At 56.0% G+C, this 22036-nt stretch overlaps 1 protein-coding gene and 1 long non-coding RNA gene across 5 annotated transcripts; one reads left to right on the forward strand and one right to left on the reverse strand.

Annotated features, from left to right (window-relative positions):
* Positions 1-6: 6 nt before the first annotated feature.
* On the reverse strand, positions 7-7249 carry LOC118523187 (uncharacterized). Of its 3 annotated transcripts, none has more exons than XR_013449352.1 (4): positions 7161-7249; positions 4968-5090; positions 4512-4572; positions 7-192 (listed from the first exon to the last, which is right to left on the reverse strand). It is a non-coding gene; the product is annotated as an uncharacterized LOC118523187 (long non-coding RNA). The 3 variants fall into 3 exon arrangements; XR_004910976.2 differs by lacking the exon at positions 7-192 and adding an exon at positions 3434-4098; XR_013449353.1 differs by lacking the exon at positions 7-192 and adding an exon at positions 3434-4098 and having other exon boundaries at positions 4968-5086; positions 7157-7249.
* Positions 7250-9793: 2544 nt separating this feature from the next.
* CSDC2 (cold shock domain containing C2) lies at positions 9794-21943 on the forward strand. 2 transcript variants are annotated; one of them, XM_036072636.2, is made up of 4 exons: positions 9794-10063; positions 17779-18077; positions 19226-19348; positions 19942-21943. In XM_036072636.2, the coding sequence occupies exons 1-4, from the start codon at positions 9902-9904 to the stop codon at positions 20102-20104; spliced, it is 747 nt and encodes a 248-aa protein (XP_035928529.1). In that variant the 5' UTR covers positions 9794-9901; the 3' UTR covers positions 20105-21943. The 2 variants fall into 2 exon arrangements, with proteins under 2 accessions (XP_035928529.1, XP_035928532.1); XM_036072639.2 differs by lacking the exon at positions 9794-10063 and adding an exon at positions 11636-11699.
* Positions 21944-22036: the final 93 nt, after the last annotated feature.

Below are 22036 nucleotides of genomic sequence, written 5' to 3' on the forward strand. Positions count from 1 at the left end.
CCCTTCCGCCGGGGCGGAGCCGTCAACCCTCCGACCGCGCTTTCTGGTTGCTAGGCGACCTCGGTGCGTTCCAGACTTCACCGGCTTGGCCAGTGCTCTCCTCTCTTCTTCCGGGTCTCACGTCGTGCTCTGCGCCGCAGCCGGAGGGATCCTCTCAAAAGCCGGCACAGGATGCTTAGACCCCTCAGTACCCTGGAGGCGGGAGAATTAACTGGAAAGGGGCAGGCGGGACCTGATAGAAATGTTTCGTATCTTCTTCGAGGGGGTGGGTTACACAGATGTATGCAACTGTCAGGGGTGCCTGGCTGGCCCAGTCGGTAGGGCATGCAACCCTTGATAGCAGGGTTGTGAGTTCAAGCCCCACGCTGGGTACAGAGGTTACTTAAAAATAAAATCTTTTTAAAAACCGCATTAAACTCTATAGTTGAGATCTTTGCATTTAATTGTAGGCAGATTACATCTCAATTGAAAAGTGATAATAAGTTGGGACCCAAAAACAACCTCAGTAGCTTCCCACTAAACTAATAATAAAAGTCCGAAACTTTGAGGCGCCTGGCTGGCTCAGTCCGTGGAGCCTGCGACTCGATCTCTAGATTGTGAGTTCAAGCCTACACCTTGGGTGTAGAGATTACTTAAAATAAATAAATAAATAAATAAATAAATAAATAAATAAATAAATAAATAAATTGGGGCGCCTGGGTGGCTCAGTCACTTAAGCAACTGACTTCAGCTCAGGTCATGATCTCAGGGTCCTGGGATAGAGCCCTGTGTTGCTTATCCGGGAGTCCGCTTGTCCCTCTCCTCCCCCTCTCTCTGGTCCTGCTGGTGCGCGCTTTCTCTCTCTCTCTCTCAAATAATAAATAAATATCTTTAAAATAAATAAATAAGTCCAAAATCTTTATGGTAGCTCACAAGGCCCTGCAGGGTCTTGCCTCTAAAATAAAATCTTAAAAAAAAAGGGGGGGGGGCGCCTGGGTGGCTCAGTCGTTAAGCGTCCGCCTTGGGCTCAGGTCATGATCCCAGGGTCCTGGGATGGAGCCCCACATTGGGCTCCCTGCTCAGCAGGAAGCCTGCTTCTCCCTCTCCCCCTCCCCCTGCTTGTGTTCCCTCTCTCTGTCAAATAAATAAATAAAATCTTTAAAAAAAAAAGGATCTTGCCTCTACCCACACCTCCAGCCCCAGTTTGTTCTTTCCCCTGCCACCCCTGCCATTCCCACTCATCTTCATATGATAGGTAACATGGGCTTGGGCTAAGACAATTCAGTAGCTTGTCGGAGATCACAGGCTGCTAAGTGGTAGAAGCGCGCCCATCTAAACCTCTACACTGCCTCTAAAAGTTGGTGGGCTGTGGAAATACACTGGCTTGTGTTTAAACCAAATAAAATAAAAAAAAAAAATAAAAATTTGAGAACTTAAAAAAAGCCTTGGGGTGGATGAGAGAGGCACTCGGAAATGCATGGTGCTTCACTTTGCAGATTTTACACATGTGGCGGTATCTGCGTGAGGCTGGTGCAGTGATACTTAATTTGGCCTTCTCTGCATCCATATTTTTATTTTTAGGTCTGTCTGCTTCTCCTAGGATTTGAGCTACTTGAAGATAGGGGGAAATGCTACTTCAGCTCTTTAGTCCCATGATCCCCTAATATATTTCTAGGAGGCATTCAGGGAAAGTATTGAGGAGATGAGTCTTTTCCTCAGTCTCTCAAACCTCCGTCTTCATTGCATTCCCACTGCTACTGCCCTGGTTCAGGCCCTTCCATTGCTCTGCTGGAGCTTAGCCACACCCCTGGCTTCTGGCCTCGGTCTCTCCTTAAGTGACTCTCACACTGTCAGGAAAACCTTCCCTTCATGAATATCCTCTGCCTACATGGAAAGGTCTGGACCGAATGCAGCCTTTCTCTCCAGTCTTACCTTCCTTCTGTTTCCAAGCACTGGGATGGAGCAAGTTCTTTTAGTCCTTCCTCAAACACTTGTTTACCTGGAGAACTCCTACTCATCCATCAGAACCCAAACACAATGCCTACCCCATTCATTCATTCACTCAACATACTGTGTGCCCAGCTTTGGAGATCCAGTGGGAAGAACTGAGCCCTGGGCCCCGCTTCAGCTCAGAGGGATTGCAGGGAAGAGGGAGAGAGAGATAGAATTTGATGCTCTCAGGAAATTAAAAGTATTTCAGCTGATTTATAGGGAGATAAAAACCGTGAGATTGGAGACCTCAGCAGGGTCCAGATCACAAGGGCCTTATCATTATAATTTAATCCTCACAACAGCTATATAGTAGGGTCTATAATTACCATTACCTGATTTATCTCATTTTCATTTATCTCATTATCTCATTTTGCCTCATCTAAGGCAGAAAGAGGTTAAGTAGGTCGCTCAAGGTCACACAGCTAATGACTGGCAGAGCTGGGATTCAGGCTCCAGAGCCCATGATCCTAACCACTGGGCTGTGCCAGGACATTATTAACCCAAGGACGGCAAAAGGAAGCCTTAGATGGTAAGAACAGGGGAATGACACAGTGACGCATCAGTGGGATGGACAGTGGGTGGGAAGGGGCTGGGGTGGAAACGTGAAGACCAGGGAAGAAGTTATTGGGTGGCTCCTGTAAGAGAAGGCCTGAGTAAGGCTGGTAGCCATGGAGCGTGAAGCTGGGCAGAGTCCAGAGGTCTCCAGGGGGTGGTCTCAGGGATAGGGTGGGTGACCTAGGGACAGAAGTGGGAGGAGCCAAAGGCAGGAGGGCTTTGGGCCCTGGCTGGGTAGTGGGCCTTTCATTGAGACGGGAAACTGGAGGAGGGCCAGGCTGAGGGGATGGGGCCCGCATTGCAGAGTTAGTGTTTTGGGTTCCCAGGCTTCTTTTATGGTATTCAGCTCACACGACTGCAACAGTGATTTGTTGGCACGTTTGGTTTCCTCATTAGGAAAAACAGGGACTGGGCTTCTTTGTTAATTCTCTGCGTTGTTCCATGGAAGATTTGAGGTGGCTTACAAAAACACACAAAGGCAGTTTGTAAGCTCCTCGACGGCAGTGGACTTCTCTGCCATGTCCCTCCACATCCTCTGGGCCTAGCCCTGTGTCTGGCACATGGTCAGGGCTTGTAAATATGTGTTATTTGAGCGAACAAAAGGATAGCAAAATAATTGTTAAGTGGAGGAGTGAGGGAGAAACAGGGTTGGAAGCTAACCCAGGAGGAGGAGGAGAGTCCAGTGAGTGGTTAAGGGCATGGAGTTCCCACGCCACAGCATGCTAAAGCCAGAGAACTTCTCAGTGCCTCGGCTGTCTCTCTGTAAAGCAGAGATAATAATAGAACTGATCTCAAATGATTGTCCATCATGGAGGACTGGATAAAAACTATATATGGTGCCTCACAGAAAGAAATAATATGAAGGCATAAAAAAAAAGGACGAGAACGCTCTTTGTGTATTGCTGTGGAATGATATTCAGGATACATTAAGTATAAAAACACAAGGCACAGCGCAGTATGTATGGATGTTACCATTTGTGGGAAAAGGGGAAAAATAATACTCTGTTGACAAGCATCTGATTACATGGGGGGACCGCAGGGTGAGGAACAGAATGGCTGAGGGTGCGGGAGTGGGGAAGGGGGGGAGATTACCAAACGCCCTCTGGAATCTTTGATAATTAGGATCATGGGAATATCTTACCTATTCAGAATTTAAATTTAAATTTAAAAAGCAATTAAGATTTTTTACGTCTTAAAAACACCCCTCTCTTGGCCCTCCGGCTAGTGGCCCATTTTCTGCTCCCTTTACTGGCAAAACTGCTCGAAGGTGCCGTCAGAGCTTGTGGTCTCCAAATCTCCTCTTCTTGTCCTCTCTTCAACCTGTTGTGGTCCGGTTCTGGCCCCGCCACGCAGCCCACACCACTTTCTTCGGTTCACCAGTGGCCTCCACGTTGCCCAATGCAGTGCTAATTGTCAGTGCTCAGCAGCCGCGGGCCCTCCTTCGTCCTGCACACACTCCTTCTGTTTGGCTTCCAGGGGACGGCGCTCACCCGGGTCCTCCTCCCGTCTCTAAAAGCTGGCGGGTCCCGGGCCCACTTTGTGCCATTTCCGCATCTCCGTGCATGCCCGGTGCTGTCATGGGGCCTCGGGGCGGTGACCAGCACCTTGCCACGGAGGCTCTCCCATGGCTCCCTCGTGGCCCTCTCCCCGAGCGCCAGATTCACCCCCTGCCCGCTCCATGTCCCTGTTCAGCTACTCGAGTTTAGTCTGGGCCAGAGTGGAACTCTTGGTCATGTCTCTCCTGCCAACCTACCCCCGCCCCAGTCTTCCCATCTTAGAAAATGACTCCTCCATTCTTAGGTCGCTCAGGCCCAAACATGGGGATTATGTTTCATTGTCTCTCACCCCCTCCCCTCCGCAACTGTGAACAAATCCTATTGTTTCTACCTCCGATGCAAACAGAGTCCAACCCTCCTGCTCACCCCCACTGCAACTCTTGGGGCCCAGCCACCCTCACCCTGCACCCCTCACTCCCCACTCCTCACCTGGGCCTTTGCTTCAGCCTCCACCCTGGTTTCCTTGTCCTGGCCTCACGCCCCACCGTCTCTGCTCAAAACAGAAGCGGGAGAGACACTGTTAAAATGCCGATCAGAAATTCTCAACCCTCCTCTCTGGACCCTGCAATGATCCATCTCATAAAAGCCAGGCCTTAGGACGTCCTTCACAGCCCTCGGGGTCCTCTGCCCCTCACCCCTGTGACCGCATGTCCCACTGCTGTGCCCAGTGGCTGTTTCTGACACCCCAGACACACTCCCCACTGGGGCCTCTGCCTCTCCCCAGAACAGTCTCCCGTCCCCACCCTCCTGTCTTCAGTCCTCACCTCCTGCAGACCCTTGCTTTAGTGACACCTCCATGAGGCTTTTCCTGACCCCCCACCCAGAGCCCCCCATTTTAAATCTCAAACCACCCAGCCACCAGCCCCCACTCCCTACCCCACTTACCAGTTTCCCACAGCACATGACCTGCTTTATGAGGTTATTCTATTGCCCCCTCCCTCTTCCTGACTGTAAGCTCCATGAAGACAGGCATTTCATCTGTTTTGTTCACTGTCGACTCCCCACTACCTAGAAAGGTGGACAATCAGTTCAGGACAAATATTTGTTGGATTATTGAATGAAAGAAGGAAGGAAAGAAAAGATTAGCCCTGGGACTCCTCCCCGCGCCCCCCCCGCCCCTCCACCGTGGTCTGGAAGCTTGCTGATGGTGGAGGGATTTGGCTCTGAGCTTTCCAGCATCCACAGCCAAGAGGAAAACATTTTCAATTACAATATGGAAACCAACCAGGTGTCAGTAAGTCCAGATTGTCTCAATTCTGAGCCCCAGAGACCTCCCTCTGGGTTCTTAGGAATGGAAGCTCTGAGGAGCAGCACCAGGCCCTTGAAGGTCTGTCTGAACGGGCCCAGGAACGATTCTTATTTGGGCACTTTGTAAAATGTCCTTCCATGGCGGCACCTGGCTGGCTCAGTCGGAAGAGCATGCAACTCTTGATCTTGGGGTTGTGGGTTCGAGCCCCACGTTGGGTGTAGAGATTACTTAAAAATAAACTCTCAAAAAAAAAAAAAAAGTTCTTCCATGGAGACCAAAAGCACAGCTGAAGTACCACTGGGAATAGTGATTCTAGAAGGGACCTAAAAACAGAGCCTCCTGGTCTGTTGCTCTCTGTTCTGGCTTGAGCCAAAAGCAAAGTGCAAAAGGTCAACAGGTATTTGTTGGGGGCGGTTGTGCATGAGGCCCTGCTCTGGGGGCTTGTGTTCCAGAGAGGGGAGATCATTCCAGGCATTGCTATGGAGAAAGGTCACATGAATACTGTGACAGTGAGTGACTAGCACTCTAGCTAGGGCAGTCAGGGACGGCCTCACTCAGAAGATTCAGATGGAGGTGAGCCTAAATGTTAAGAAGCCTCAGGGTGTTCAGGAATGGATGTGTGAGGCAGGCCTGGCTCACAGCCCATCCCAGCCCTGGGTTCGCTGGGGGTCAGCCTGGCTGCTCCAGCCCCAGGGCCTCAGGGCAGGGTGCAGAGGGGGCCAGCTGTGGGAGGGACCCCTTACCCTATGATAGAGAGCACTTTTCAATGACTTGAGGGGATTTAAGCACCAGGAGACCCTCACCCACAGGCCAGAGGGTAATCTCCAGCCCTGGGGCCAGGGCCAGGGGACCCCTCCATCTTCCTCAGTCTCCCGCCTGCGTTGATCATTACCCAGGATGAGGCTGTGAGGCCACCAGGGATACTGTCTGGAGGCAGGAGCATCTCATGCCTTCCTATCTCATTTCAGATGAGAAGCAGGCCTCTTGCCAGGTCCCCCCCCAACCCTACACAATGTGACCCCGGCCCTCCTCTTGCTTCCTCGTCCAGTCACATCAGTGACCTTTGGAACATACAGCGTCCTTTCCTGCCTCTGGGAGTTCACCCATGCTGTTCCCTCTTTGGGAAACACTCTTCCCCTACTTTTTACAAGGCTGGCTCCTTCTCACCCTTGGGGATCAGCTTACAAGGGCCCCTTCTCAAAGTGGCCTCTCTCAGCCCTCAGCAGGTGGACTCAGCCCTGCCCGGCTCCTTCTTCCCACCCCGCTGGTGTGCTGTCTTCATAAATCGCATTCATACATTTATTCGTTTGCATCCTTGGTACCATGTCTCTTCCTAGACAGGACATGAGCCTTATAAACTCAACGTGTGTATCTGTCTGGTTCACTGCTGGGTTCCAGCCTAGACCATCTGAGGAGTCAGTAAGTATTTGTCAAAGGTTTGACGGAATGAACGAATGACGTGGTCAAAGCTGCAGAAGAGGATCTTCCCACGGCCCAGGAGACGGGCATGCAGGGAACCGAAAAGACATCTCAAAGACCGTGTGGCGTGGCAGAAAGAATAAGACGGTAATGACGCCAGAACTCCCGAGTTCTCACCAGCTGTGTGATGTCGGGCAAGTTTCTTAACCTCTCTGTGCCTGAGTTTCCACATCTGTCCAACGGATGGCACTGACGTCTTAAGGATGTTTGCATCTTAAAGCATTACATGGATTCAAGGCCAGGTAGTCCCAGGCCTGGCCCCCAAGGGTGGGGGGACAGTAGGCAACAGGGTGGGAATCAGGATTCAGATGGAATCAGTAGGACTCAGGGGCTACTCTGCTCTTACTCACCTCTTCAGATTCTCTGAGGTGAGGAAGGCTTTCGAGGAGATGAGCTTTTTGAGTTCTCAGCCTTTCACAAAAATAGCCTCGGCGGCAGAACCCCTGGTTTCATGCAGACAATTTCTTTGTTACTCAGCTGCTGGTGGGTGGGTGGGTGGTGCCACGGGCCGCTCATTTCCTGAATGAACAGCTGTGCCCTCTCCTCGTTGTAGAGAATAATCATAACACTACTTCAAACCTCGGCCCAGCCTCCTTCATTCACAGCTCTTGGGCTGCCTGGCAGCCTCCACACATGTCCACCAGCCGGCGGGTGGGGCCTCCAAGAAAGGCCGGACACGAAGTGAGGGTCAGGCCCGTGGCCCTTGCCTTGGCCTTGTCCACGGCAGACCAGGCCTTGGCCTCTCACACGTAGCCTGGATATCCTCCCCCTCCATTCCCTCCCCCCGCTCCGGCCACACCAGCCTCCTTCCTATTCCTCAGGCACTCCGAAGCTCTCACCCATCCGGGGACCTTCCGACCAACCATTCCCTCTTCCCACAGTGTCTTCTCTCTGGATTCTGGCAAGTCTGGCTCCTTCTTGTCACTTGGGGCTCAGCTCAAACATCATCACCTCAGAAAAGTCCTCCCTGGCTACTCCCCGCTGGTGGCCCATTGGCTTGTAGTCCATAGCTCGGCCACCAACAGCCCACGGCCAAAGCTCTGCCAACTCAGGACCCATGGGGAGAAGAGCCGGCCTTGGCATCGATGTTCCAACCCAATTCCTGACTCTGGTTCTGATGGGCCGCCAGGGGTCCTGTGGCTCAGGAGAGAGGAGAGGGCGTTCCCCAGATGAAAGCATGGGGGCTGTTTCCCCGCAGAAGGGACAGTGGGTGGTGGGCACGGGAGATCGCAGCCATGACCCCAGCCCCAGCCCTTCTCCTGGAGCGTGAGAACCATGGGTCCAGGCCCCTGTTCCGTCACTCTGTCACTTCCGAGCTGGGTGACTCCATGAGGTCCCCCATCTCTCCCAGCCCATTTTCTCATCCAGGTAAACCTCACAGAGTTGTTATAAGCAGCAGGTGAGCTGAAGCCCGTGCGGGCACTTTGAAAACTATGATTATCTTTGGAAGAGAGGAAGACAAAAGAAAGAAGAGAAGGGTTTAAGCGAGTTGAGGTTCCTCTGGGCGGGGTCCTCAGTCTAGCAGGTGGAATAGAATCTGAACTCCAGGCCTCAGGTGACAATGGGCAACAAGGTTCCCCATCTCTTGTGTAGGATCAGAAACCTAGACTGCCTGAGCCTGATTGTTCTGGGAGATTCTGGAAGGGCAGGGATATGTGGTGGCATTGGAGGGCCCTGGGTTCAAATATCCTTCTAACCAGACAATGAACACGGGCAATTCCCTCCTCCTACCTGAGCCTTATGTCCTGGCCAGCAAAATAGGGGTGATGATAATAAATTGCTGGATCGTTGTGGGCCTTGAATGATGGCAAAGCTTACTGCCCCACGGCCCGGGAGTCCTCAGTGTATCTTACTAGCTGTTGTTATTATTTGCATTTTTCTCGATCATTTCCCTTTTGACTCCCTCCTCCTTTTAATTTTAATAAAGCTTCTGTTGAAAATGCCAGCCTGCGTCAGGAGTGCTAAGGATTATAGGCGGGAAAGCCTTCCTTCTTTCCAAGCTGAGGCCGAGGAGAAAGGATGGGGAGGAAGAGATACCCCTTTGTGGCGGCCTCTCTAGCGGGGCCTGAGGCTTAGCTACGGACTGTTCTGGAAACACCGACAGCGGCTCAGAAAGGGCCTTCTTACCTCCTTTACAGAGAGGCTGTGAAGGATCAGCGTCAGTAAAAGATTTCCCAAGTGCGCACAGCCTGGGAGTGATGGAGCGGAGATTCACACCCAGGGCCTCTCTGATGTGGAAACCAGGGCACTGGGAAGGGGGCGGGGGCTGTCCGGCCTGGAGCATGTGTGTGTGTGTGTGGGGGGGGGTGAGCGTGTGTGGGGGGGTATGTGTTGGGGGGTGTGGGTGTGTAGCAAGCTTATCACTCCCTACGGGGCTTCTCAATTCAATTCAATTCAATTCAATAGAAATATCTTCTACTGTGGGCCAGAGAAGGAGATGAGCGCCTGCGATTGCCCACGTTCATGTACTCACAAGGATCTCCGCCGAGCGAGGGATAGACCTGAGCACAGTGTTGGTGCTAATGGAGGCCGGGGGACACTCTGAGGATCCAGCGGGTAGAGGAAGGTCTGAGAGTCCCTGGAAACTGGGCTCTCCCCGCCCTTGTCTGGAGCCCCCTCAGAGAGGGCTCCTCTCTGCTGAGACCTCTGTTCTCCCAGACTTACCCCCCTCTATCCCGTGGCCCCAAGTAGACGCGCGTACACATACACACACACACACACACACACACACACACACGCACACGCACTCCCACTCACTAGCTCTCTAATTGCCAGGAATGCAGGCTGTCCCAGCTTCTCTTCCCCTGCATTCCTCAGCGGCTACTCCCACCTGGCAGGGCAAATTATACCCTGGCCTGGCAATAAAAGCCACTTTCCAAAAAAAGAAGCTTTAGGGCCCCGAGAGACGCAGCTAACTCTCTCACCCAGCCTGTGCCGGACTCCGGAGGCGCTGTCTGGCCCAGAGGCAACAGGGCCCCGTGTCCCTTTAAGCAGGGAGTACAAATTCTCATCGCAGTCCCTCCCTCCTGCTCTTCCTGACGTCAGGAGGAGGGCGTGTGTGAGTGAGTGAGTGAGGGGCTCGAGGTGCCGCATGCTCACACACACACACACACACACACACACACACACACAGAGTCGTACCCACAACACATCCTTCAGACCATCCCCTGCTGGCCAGCTCCGAGCCGGGGAGAGGCGGAGTGCTGAGGGCGGCTGCGGGAGCCGGAGCCTGGACCTCGGCAGCCGGGGAGAGGTAAGGGTCAGGACGGGGCGGCGAGGGCACAGCAGCTTGGCAGGGGCAAAGCAGGGAGGTAGGACGCCCCGGGGCTGGGAAGGTGGGTCCCTCCCCTGGGGCTGGCCCAGCCCCATTCAGTTTACAGAGGGGGGTGTAGGAGGGGATGTGGATGAGCCCACCCTGTCCTCCCTCCTCCCCTCCCTCCCTCCCTCCGTCCCTCCTCCTGGCCCCCAAGGGAAGCTGAGGCCGTGTGGCTCCCTGTGAGAGCGTGTGTGTGTGTGTGTGTGTGTGTGTGTGTGTGTGTGTGTGTCTGGGACTTGTGTCTGGCTCAAGAGGCAGAGAATAGCAGACACCTGCCAAGCCCCAACCTCCTGTCTGGGAACCAGGGGAAGAGAAATGACTGGGGAACGAATAATCGTGCTCCTACCAGATGCCAAAAGGAGAATGCAGCAGGGAGCATGTGGGTCTGTCCCCCTGGAATTTGGGGCTGGGGCTGGGGAGGGACCATCTAGGGCAGGCAGATAGTTGGACCTGGAGCAGCTGTCTTGTCCTGACTCTGTTTCGTCCCCAACGCGATGGGGATAATTGTGTTAATTGGCTTGGAGTGGTGGCTCCATGTAATTATCTTTGCCTCAGAGCCACCCCTACCCAGAGCTCTCGCCTCTCCTGAGGCCACTCCTCTCCCCTGCTTGCTGGTCTCGCTCTGACCTCCCCCCTTGCCAGGGTGCAGCCCCGGGGGCAGGGGGCGGGCTAGGCTGCTGGCCCCCAGCTGCTGGATGCAGGGATGCAGGGACTCGGGGCAGCGTGGGCTAGCCCCAAGTCCTTGAGGGGCCTTCCCCGGGCACAAGGAGTCCAGGCAGAGATAAGGGGTGATGCTGGCCCCCGAAAGGGAGACAGCAGGTTCCTGCCAAGCTGCCAGCCTGCAGCCTCTTCCCAGGGAGAGGGGAGGGGCGCTGAGTGAGAACAATAATAAATACAGAGTGTGAACTGCTGCATCCGCTGGGGCTGGGGGAGGGGAGGAGGAAGTGCGCCCGGGTGGAGGGTGGGCAACCTCTCTGAGGGCCTGGCACCGTGCCCACCTGGATGTGCTCCAGAAGAGGCCTCTCGATGGGGAGGGGCAGTCTCCGGCCCCCTGGAGGATGGGGAGCCAGTTTTTGTCCCCAAAACTGACTCCATTCCAGAGGCCTCTGGGCCCTCCAAATTCTGGATATTTCCTTCACCCAGACTCCCTCCGCCTACCCTCACATTTCCTTGAAGTCCTTTCTAACATCTATTTCCCATATCTGTCCCACCCCCTGGGTCTGTCTGCCCTCCACTCCAAGAAAAAGGTCTAAGCAGGAACTGGCCGCACAGGGGCCTGGGAAAGGCCGAGGGACAGTATGGGCCACAGAGTCCCCTCTCAGGCCTGGCAATGTTCACGGATGCCCGCTGGCCATGGAGGGGCTCTGGAGGGAGGAATAGGGGGTCCTACACAGCTAGCCTGTGGGGAGGGGACACCCACAGGCTGGTTGTTCTGGAAGCAGGTCCCCAAGATTGGCACCAGCAGAGGGCGCTCCGGGCTTGGCTGAGCTGCTCACGTCTACTGGTCACAACCAGCACAGCCAAGTCCGGGGGCTTGGGGCAGTTGGGACCCGTGTCCACGCAGAGCAGCAAGGTAGGGAGCAGAAAGTAGTGGGGGGCTTCTCCCCTGCTCCAAAGCCGGTGGAATGATGGTCACTGGGGTGGCGGCTGGCATGCTGGAAAGCTCTGGGCTTCGGGGTCACACTGATTTGAGTTCAGCTACTCTAAGTGTGACTTTGACCAATCCTTTCCTCTCTCTGGGGGGACTTAGAGTGGGAAGTGACTTGCTCAGGGTCACACAGCCTGGCAGAGATGGGATGTGAGCCTGGCCCTTGAGGAGCCCATCCTGGCACCTTCACCCTCACTGATGCCAAGGAAGCCCAAAGGCCTTGTCACATGCCCCAGGGCAGTAGGAGCATGTGACAAGGAGAGTGAAAAGGTCTCCATGAAGCTCAAATATTGGCTGGGGCAGCCCCTCACCCCCATACACACGCGCGTGCACACACACGTGCACACGCACGCTGCCGGAGGGGGAAGAACCAGGTTTAATTAGGTCACCTCCAGCTGCTGGAGCAGCTCTTGCACTGATGTATTTTAAGGACTGTCTGGGTGGCTGGGGGAGGGGAGGGACTGGGGAAGTGCCAGCTTCTGGCTGGTGGTCCTGAGGCTGTTTCCTCAGGCTCCCAGGGCCACCCACCGTAGATAAGACCCCAACGTTCAGAAAGCCCTCCCAGCACCATCCTGCGCCCCGTGGCCTTCCCCTTTTTAAGTCACCATATCCTCTCCTCCCCCGGCTGTTCCTCCACACTGGGGGTTCGGGGCTGGGACATTTTTATTGGGGGAGTTGTTTTTAGGCTTGCCAGAGTTGGCAAGTGATTCACCCAAGGTCATAGTCTGAGTCAGCACAAAGCCAGAAATAGAACCCCAAGTCCTGACTCCCCAGTTCTTCCACGCCCCTGTTCTTCCTTCTCCAGGGGAGGGCAGGAGATGTCAGGGAGCTTTCCTCCCGCCTCCCAGAGGCCTTTCTGTAACCCACCGCCCCCCCTCAACATCTCAGGTGCAGAAAGCACCGCTCCTGACCAGCTGTGTGAACCCAGGAAGCCTCTTTCCCTCTCTGGGCCTCAGTTTACTCTTCTGAAGAATGGGGATAATAACGATCATTGTCACGAAGGGGTGTTGTGGGGACCGCCTGAGGAAATGGGGCCAGGGACTTGGCAGAACACTGGCACGTGGCTAACAATCAATACACGATAGCTGTGTCTCTTGTCACTCTATGCTATGCTGTGCTCTGGTCAGTCTGGTCCTCCCACTGGAGAGTGGGGCTGTCTCCTCTCGGGCCTGTTGTCCCAATGCCTGGCATTCAGCTTCCTTTCAGTTACGTGGGTGCTTTTGACAACCTCAGAGGACAGTCGGACTGACCTTCAGTAGGCGTCTGGACCAGTGATGGTTCGAGTAGTGAGGCCCAGAGAGGGTTGAGGGCTTGCCCCAGATCACACAGCACTGGGGGCGTTGACCCAGCTTGCTTTCCCTACTCTGCCCCGAACAAGACGGATTCGCATGGTCAAGAGAGGACTCTGACAGCCATTTCCTGCCCCATTCTTTTTGGGGTACCTGAGAATTGGAGGAGGCCCAGCACCAGGATGATGGTCACCTGCTGACAGGGCTGAGTCACGCTGTATCACGGCCTCACCTCAGGTTACCTCTGAACAGTCCTGATGTTCTGGTTTTACCTCCCCTGGTCCTTCAGTCTGCAGAATTGCCAGGGTTTGGCCCTCACGCAGGGAAATGAAGACAAGCTTGGCCGGGAGGGTCAGAGCCAGACCGCGTGGGCAGGGCGCTGCGCCCTCACAGGTGGGCCGTCCGTCCATACAGCGGCTCCTCGGCCCCTCCCACACGCGGGACAGGTGCTAACTATTAGCCCTATCTGACACATAAGGAAACTGAGGCTCAGAAAGGGAGGGTCACTGTCGAGTCAGGGTTCCAGCCCAAGCCAGAAATGGTCCCGGCCTGTCCTTGAACCCCCGGCGGCCAGTTCTGAAGGGCATCGTTCTGGGCAACAGGTGCTCCCCGACAGTCGGACCGAGTCCCTTGGGGGCTGGGCTTTACTCTGAATCGAAACAAACGTCCTACACACTCATCTGTTTCTCTGCTTTTGGAGGAGTTTATTTTCCCCTTTAGTCTCTCAGGGAAAGTTCTTTTGATAAAAACTCCAGCCGTGTTTTGGCTGAACCAGGAGCAGAATTTATCCTCACGAGAAGAGCACCCACCATTTGCCTTCAGATGGATCTGGGCTCTTGTCACTCACCTGCTGTGTGACCTTGGGTGAGTCACTTCACCTCCCTGAGCCTCAGTTTCCTTATCTATAAAATAGAAACAATGGGAATTCCAAACTTTCAGGGCAACTGGGAGATTTCAAAATGGAGAGTAGCCTCTGTAAAGACTTTTGCGCCGGGTACAGCATTCAGACAATAAAAGCCCATCTTTACTTGTCCCTTTCTGCAGCAACACTCTGGGAAGAGGGCCTGAACCAGAGGCTTGCCCTGCATCCCCTTGTTCTCTTCTCCCAGGGTTCTGGCAGGGCCCAGAGAGGGGAAGACTGTCCAAGTTCGCACAGCAAGTCAGTGGCAATGCAGGGCCTGAACCCAGGGCTCCAGAGTCAGATTACCTTGGTTCTTGAGTCCTGGATCAGACATTAATTGCTGTGTGGCCTTGAGTGAATGACTTAGTCTCTCTGAGCCTCAGTGTCCTCATCTGCAAAATGTAGGCATAACAGCAGCTGCTGAAGCAGGGGCTGCAGGAATTAAAAAGGGAGGGGGCTGGGCAGGGACCTAGTGGGTGGGCAAGTCCTTGGGGAAAGAGGAAAGAGGAGACTGGGGGTGGGCTTGGCTCCGGCCAGCTGGGGCTCTCCTTCTGCCCACTCCCTCTTTCCCCTCAGCCCCATTTAGCAGCCTGGTCCGGGAGGGCCGACCTCTCACCCAGCACCTGCTGTTCTTCCAGCATTCCGTCCCATTTCATCCTCCCAGGAGCTCTGGGGGACGCGCTCTTGCACTCCCCATTTTCCAGAAGAGGAGGGAGGTGGGGGAGATCCCAGAGCAGCGCTCTCTGCCCTGCGGAGGCTGCCTTGTCTGCGCCCCCAGCCCTAACTCCTGCTCTAAGGCTAACTGTGGGCTTCTCGAAGGAAGCTGGCGGAGTGGGTGGGGGTGAAGGAGCCCAGAGCAGCCAGTCCTGCGGGGCTGGAGGGCATGAAGGCCTATCACTGCCCTTATTCCGTCCTCCTCCCTTCTGCTGCCTGGTCCGTTATGGGGAACTTATTTTGGGGAGGGGAAGGAAGGGGGCTGCTGCCCTCAACTCTAACCCTGGGTAATCAATCAATGCATCTGTCCACCTTCCCCGCAAGAGGCCTTGGGTCGGGAGGCCGGGAGGCGAGGAGGCCGGGAGGCCAGAGCAGGGCCCGGCACAGCTGCGTCTCCCTGGTAACGGCTGTGGGCTGCCTCTGCCCCTCCTCCCCACGACCTCCCAGCACCGGCTGTCACCGCCAAGCACAATACCAGCTCTGGGAAAACTGTGCAGTGGGCAGGCCGGGACCGAAGGAAGCAGAGCCTCTGTCCACCTGCCACCCCTGCCCAGGTGGGGTGGGGACGCCCGGACGCGCGCCAAGGGGCCCGACGTCTCTTGCTTTCCTGGCCCTGACATCTTGGGTAGCTTTGCTGCCTGTTTTCCTTTTTGATAACAGCTTTCTGGTGATATAACTCACATACCATATGATTCAACTGTTTAAGGTGGACGAGTCGGGGGTTTTCAGAATACTCACAGAATTGTGCGACAAGGCCGCGGTCAACTTCAGGACCTTTTCATCACCCCGGAGAGAAACTCTGCACCCATTAGAATTTACTCCCCATCATCCCTTCCCCCCCAACTCCTGGCAACCACGGATGTCCTTTTCGTCTCTGTGGACTTGTCCATTCTGGACATTTCACTGGAATAGCATCACGCAGTGTGCTTTTTTGCGACTGGCTGGCTTCTTCCACTCGGCGTAATGGTCTCCAGGCTCATCTGTGCCGTGGCAGGTGTCAGGGCTCCGGATTGCATTCCTCTTTATGGCTGAGTCATATTCCACTCTGTGGCTAGACCGCGGTTTGTCGGTCCACTCCTCTGTTGATGGATATCTGGGTTGTTTCCACTTTGGGCCTATTGTGAATTACGCCGTTGTGAACGTTCAAGTCCAAGTTCTTGTGTGATTGCGTTTTCCTCTCTCTAAAAATGGGAATAAAAAGGCCAAACCCGGCCTTGACTCCTGGAGCAGGCTCAGAAAGAAAAACCTCACATCAGCTTGGGGGGGCTGTGAGGAGCTGTGAAGGGCCGTGAGAGGCCATTCTCACTCCCCGGCAGCTCTCCTGGATGGAGAGGGATGTTGAGGCACAGGAGGCTGGGGAGGAGGAAGGCTGCCTCTCCACCCCCAGGGATGGCAGAGCTGGCTCATCAGCCTGACCCAGAAAAATCCCACTTGCTGTGTGACCTTGAATGGCGGCCAGGAGACCTGCCCCACTGTTGGATGGTGTGACTCCGAGGCTCTCCCAGCACTTGCCACACTGTGTTTCGGGGCAAGTCTGCCCTGAAAATTCTAGGCTGGGACTGGGGCACAAGATGGAGGCCAGAAATAGGGTTGAGGCTCAGGGATTTACCTCCTGCACTAGGGTCTTTGGATGAGGGGGTGAGGTGGTGAAGCACAGGGGTGAGGAGGTGGAGAACCCTGTCATCCTCACTCCTACGTGACTGTGGATTATGAGAGCTTCTTTATCTCCCCAGGCTTAGCCAAGCCTCACCATAGCCTGTGAGGGATCGAGGCAGGGTTTATCAGCTCCGTTATACAGATGAGGAGACCGAGGCCAGTGGAACTATTCCCCAAGGTTGGCAGCTGCTACACGGCAGAGCTGGAGTGCTCCTGGTCCGGGTGTCCTGCCTGGCCCTACTGTGGCCACAGGCTCCGTCCACAGCCTGGCTTAGTACTTTGAGCTGTCCTCCGCAGGGTTCCACGGCAGTGTCTCTTAGGGCCCGAGACTTCCCAACCCTTGTGGGGAGAGGACTATGTTCTCTTCCTCAGTAGAGGAAAATACAGGATGAATTTTTTCAAGGTCATCCAGGCACTGAGCAGGTGATGAGGGAATTTCTATCCATGAGCATAGATGATAGCAATTCATTGGGTATCTCTGAGATGCCAGAAGCGATCACACACTCCATCAGTGTGACTCCTCAGCAACCTGGCATGATAAGTATCCCCAACCGCATTTCAGAGCAGAGGAAAATAGGGCTAAGGCAAACTCACCAACGTTCCCAAGGGCTTACCACGCCCTGGCACGGAGAGGGTCATTGAATCCTGACAGCAACCTCTCTGTGAAGTGAGAACCAGCACTATCCCCATTTTACAGAGCAGGAAACTGAGTCAAAGGTTAAGAGCGTTGACCAAGGCTGCACAGCCAGTTAGGTGCAGGAGGCAGGATTGAAACCCAGGTCACCTGGGTCCAGAGGCTGCACTCCCACCCGCCATGTTGGAACTGTTGAAGTCCCCAAGGTACAGCGACAAAGCTGAGATTCGAACCCAGGTGTGTGGTTGTGAAGCTGCTCACACTTGTGCCAAACTGTGTTCCAGACTGTCATTGACCACTTTCCCCATCCCACCTCCCCGGCCCCTGGAGTTAGAGAATTGAGCTTCAAGCTGGAAGGACTTTGAGGTTAGTTTTAGCTTGGTCTGGTTCTAGTGAGAGCCCTCTTCCTATTTTGTAGACAGCTCCCATTTCACTGTGTCCCCAGATGGCAGAGAGGAAGCAAGCTCTCTGGGTCTCTTCTTCCGAGGGCACTAATCCCATCATGGGCCCCCCCCCAACCTCATCTACACCTAATGACTTCCCAGAGGCCCCATCTCCAAATACCACCACCTTGGGGGGTTAAGACTTCCAGATATGAATTTTTGGGGGAACAGTTCAGTCCAGAGCAAGGATATAGGGCTGTTTTGTCTTTCTGGGGAGGACCCCGAATCAGGGTGGGGGGACCGTGAGTGGCCTGAAGTCACTCTGTGAGGACTGGTGAGCAGGCCCAGCCCTCCAGACTTGGGCCTCGTGTCCAGAAGCCGCTCAACCTGGCCCACACTCACCTGTACCTCTTTCTTCCCATTCCAGACGGAGCCTGTGGCTGGTGCGGCTGCCGAGCAGGGCCAGGCCGGGCCCTGCCCGCAAGGACGCCCAAGCTCTTCGCCGGCCCCTGTGCCCGAGAGCCCACCAGGCTCTCTTGCTGGACCCGCCATGACTTCAGAGCCCACGTCGCCCCCAGTAGTGCCCCCACTCCACTCCCCCAAGTCTCCTGTCTGGCCCACCTTCCCCTTCCACCGGGAGGGCAGCAGGGTCTGGGAGCGAGGCGGCATCTCATCCCGGGACCTGCCCAGTCCTCTGCCCACCAAACGGACCAGGACGTATTCAGCGTGAGTGCCTGCCCCTTGCCCAGACTCCAGTGATTTTCCCCAGGACAGGGCTCCAGCCCTGTCCCTGTCCTTGTCTAACCCCTGTTGTCCTCACTCAAGGACAGAGGAGCTGTGTATGGACCTTCCAGTAACTTCTGTGTTCCTTCATTCATTCTTCACTCCACTAAGATTTATTGAGCACCTGACCAGGGGACCCAGTGATGAATAAGACAGTCTCCACCCATAAACTGCCTACAATCCAGGAGGAATTTGTCCACCATTCACCTCCACCCAGGGTTGGGGGAGAGGACACAGCATCAGGCGTCAGGGAGGATGAGGTCCTAGTGGGTGTGGAAGATGTGGTAGGTGAAGAAGGAAGTTGGGTGTTCCAGGTACATGGGTCAGCCTGGACCAAAACGGAAGCAAGGGACTGACCTCTGGTGAGGGGTGGGCAGGCTAGACAGAGACCAGGCTTGGGCCTCTGGCATAGGTCACTGGCTGGGGTCACATGGGGGGGACGATTTGGAGAAATCACAAGGGAGACTGACTTGCCTTGGCCAAAGGAGAGATTTTTGTTTTTGTTTTAAGTAAGCCCTATGCCCAACGTGGGGCTTGAACTCACAACCCCAAGATCAAGAGTCACACGCTCCACCGACTGAGCCAGCCCGGTGTCCCTAAAGGAGAGGTTTTGGATGGCAAGCACTAATTGTCCCCTGTGTCCAACCCAAGGCCAGGCACAGAGCAGATGCTTAATAAATGATGAATGAGTGGGTAAGAGACACATAAGTGAATAGGATACTGTGACCTCAATAGGTAGTGAGCTCCCCATTTTGAGAGAGATTCGAGTTTAGGCTGAGCATTCTTCCTTCAGGAATCTTACAACAGGAGCCCATGTAAACCTGAATCGTCTCAGGAGGAAAGGGTCCTGTGCACAGAGAGGGGCACTGGCTGGGAGTTAGGAGGCCCACTTGCTGTGCACCCTCGGGGAGCCAGTTCCCCTCTCTGGGCCTCAGTCTCCTTATTGTCCAGTGGGACCACAAGAGAGCATTACTGTGTGCAGCTCCAGCGCTGGGACAGGCTTTGCAGGCAGGCAGGGCCCAGGGGGGCTGTGGGAGTCCAGCGAGGGGAGGCCCCAGGTCACAGCTCTTATCCCCCTACTCTAACCTCAGGACAGCCCGTGCCTCGGCTGGCCCCGTGTTCAAGGGTGTCTGTAAGCAGTTCTCACGCTCACAGGGCCATGGCTTCATCACCCCTGAGAATGGATCCGAGGACATCTTTGTGCACGTGTCTGAGTGAGTCCCTCCCGCCTCCCTATTCCTGGCTGGGCCCCTGCTGCAGGGTCCCTGCAGGGCCTCAAGAAATGCCTCTCCAGGCCTCTCCCCTGGCTGGCTGAAGTCTGGGTCCCTGGCATCTTTCTCCTCCTGTCACAGGGGCTGCGGGTGCGTGTGGGGGGGGAGCATGAGGAGGACAAGGGCTGGAGCCAGGTGGGGAGGGGACACCCAGGCAGTGGAAGCCCCAGGAACCACTGGCTGAGCCCTGGGATCCTGAATCACGGGAACTGAGAGGACTGGGCCAGCCCCTGGGTCTTTTGGCCTGGAGGGTAGGCGGACATGGGAGAGATGATCTAGGCCTGGCCCCCAACCCTGATGCCAGGCAAGACCTGGGGGGGGTGGGCACTGAGCTTCTCTAGGCCTCCGGACCTCCCTTGCCTTTCATGGCTCAATCCCCAAACAGCACAGACAGGGAGGGACCTTTTCGGGTTCCCGTTTTACAGATTCTAGCTGAAGTTCTGAGAAGGGAGGGGAGGCAGCCCTCAGGCCAGCCCGCAGTGGGTGTCTGGGAGTGGGGCCTGCTGCTGGGCTGACGCCCCTCTCCCGTCCACCAGCATCGAGGGGGAGTACGTGCCCGTGGAAGGCGATGAGGTGACCTACAAGATGTGCCCCATCCCACCCAAGAACCAGAAGTTCCAGGCTGTGGAGGTGGTGCTCACCCAGTTGGCCCCACATACTCCCCACGAGACGTGGTCCGGCCAGGTCGTGGGCTCCTAGGCTGGGGGGCTCACGTGTCAGCTGCTGGGCGGGTGGGGAGCCACACAGGGTAGATGGGCAGCGGCGGGCTCCAGGCCCTGCTGCACTGGCTGGCCGGGGCCCCTGGGCGGCCTCAGCGTACACGTCTGTCTGTCTGTGCTTGTGGCCGTGAGCACGTGCCTCCATCCACCCCGCGTGACCTGTGACTGTTGTGTGAGCTGGACCAAAGGTGAGGCCCCCAGGCCTGCCTTCTGGTTGTCCGCTCTCTCCTTCCCCTCCCTGCCACATCCGCACAGGACCCTCTCGCCCTCCTGTCCACTGAGCCCCTGAGGGCCTGCGTTGGGCCTGGGCCTGGGAGGCAGGGGGCACCAGTGGGCCCCTCCCCGTGCAAGCGGGTTCCCCTTGCCTCTGCCCCAGGCCCAGCCCAGGGCCAGATTCTGCTTGTGCTACTTACACCTCCCACCCTGGGCTGGGGTCTCCCACGGTGGCCTGGACCCCTTCCCACAGAAGCCAGGCCAGCGAGAGCTCTGGGGGAGCCTCCCAGCCTCTGGCAGGGGAAGAGGGCAACGCTTGGAGTAGGACAGACCCCTCCTCACTGCCACGGGCCCAGCTTCCCTTCCTTCCATCTGCTCTCTCCTCTCAGCATCCCCGAGAGGCAGGCAAGAAGGAACTGAGGGCAGAAGGTGGTTTTGGGGTCTCGGTCCCTCCTCCTCCTCGGCCTGGCAATGGCTCTGTGAGCTCAAGGCTGTGTCCCCTCCCCTGGGCTGCGCTGAGCCACGCTGCCACTACTCTCCGAGACGCAGATCTGTGGAGGGGTGGGGGCACATCTCCCCCCGCTTGGATGGGGCCATCCCCTTCACCCTGACCCACAAACTCCGCTGACGCTCTACCCATGCCCAGATAAGGCTGCCGAGGACCTGGCGAGGCAGACGCACGTCCCCTCAGGCAGGGCCAGGCCTGGGCACCCACAGGATGGCCCTCAGTCCGAGACCACGAGCCCTGTAGCCCCTTGCTGGACCCTCTCCCCGAAGCACTACTGCTGGCCCCCACTAGGCCAGTGGCTCAGGTGTGTGGTCCCTATCTCATGCGTTGAGTCCCTTAAGGTGTGTGTGCGTGTGTGTGTGTGTGTTTGTGTGCATTCACTATCAGGTGGGGGGTTGGTCTGGCCTGGGAGGCCAGAAAGGAGAGGCTTTGCCTCAGTCCCCCATCACCACCACACCCCTTCCTAGAAAACACATTTGATGCGACAAGAAATGGGGGTCGAGGGAAAGCCTGCCAGGGACAGTGAGCCTTGTGAGACGGGGTCTGTGAGTAAAACAGGGGCTCAAATGCCCAGGATGAGGGTTATCTGTTTAGAAGGATCCCCAGTACTGCAGATACCCCGAGGCCTGAGGGGTAGAGATCAGCTGGGGTACGTGCACCCCACCCCCAGGCTCTACCAGGCTGGGAGGGGGTCAGAGCTGCTGAGAAACAGAATGGCCCAGCCTGACACCCCAGTCTGAGCTGGAGCTGCCCCGACAAGGCCTGAGGACTTGCCCCAGAGGAACAAGGACTCCCTGGCTTCCTTGGTGGAAGGCTTATTGGTGCAGGTTAACTCCTGGGAGCCCCCTAAGACTCCCTCCTGTGAGCAGACCCCTCCCCCCCCCAGTTTTTAGGCACTAGCCAGTAGACAGGATGTGGCGTCAGCCCCAGGGCTGTCTGGGAGGCAGAGGGGCGGCAGTGCCCGTCCAAACCCATAGCCCCGCAGTGTCGAGTCAGAAATGCTCCCAAGACCCCCAGCCACCTGGACTCCCCCCGCCCCGACCACCACCAACCCTCCATCCTTCCTAACACTGGCAATAAACCCTCAACTGTGACTCAGCCTGGCCCAGAGCCGCCTCTGTCTGTCTGGGTCCTGGGGGAGGCGCTTGGGGAGGGTACCCCCAACTTAACCCTTGTTTAGGGCTTCAGTGG

The sequence above is a fragment of the Halichoerus grypus genome, chromosome 6 (assembly GCF_964656455.1).
Source record: "Halichoerus grypus chromosome 6, mHalGry1.hap1.1, whole genome shotgun sequence".
Lineage (NCBI taxonomy): Eukaryota > Metazoa > Chordata > Mammalia > Carnivora > Phocidae > Halichoerus > Halichoerus grypus.

Bases quoted from the DNA above. Each gene is read 5' to 3' on its own strand.
- CSDC2 (XM_036072636.2), top strand. From the start codon at position 9,902: ATGCTCACACACACACACACACACACACACACACACACACAGAGTCGT. The intron at 18,078-19,225 runs GTGAGTGCCTGC...CTCTAACCTCAG, and splicing joins CGGACCAGGACGTATTCAGC to GACAGCCCGTGCCTCGGCTG. The intron at 19,349-19,941 runs GTGAGTCCCTCC...CCCGTCCACCAG, and splicing joins ATCTTTGTGCACGTGTCTGA to CATCGAGGGGGAGTACGTGC.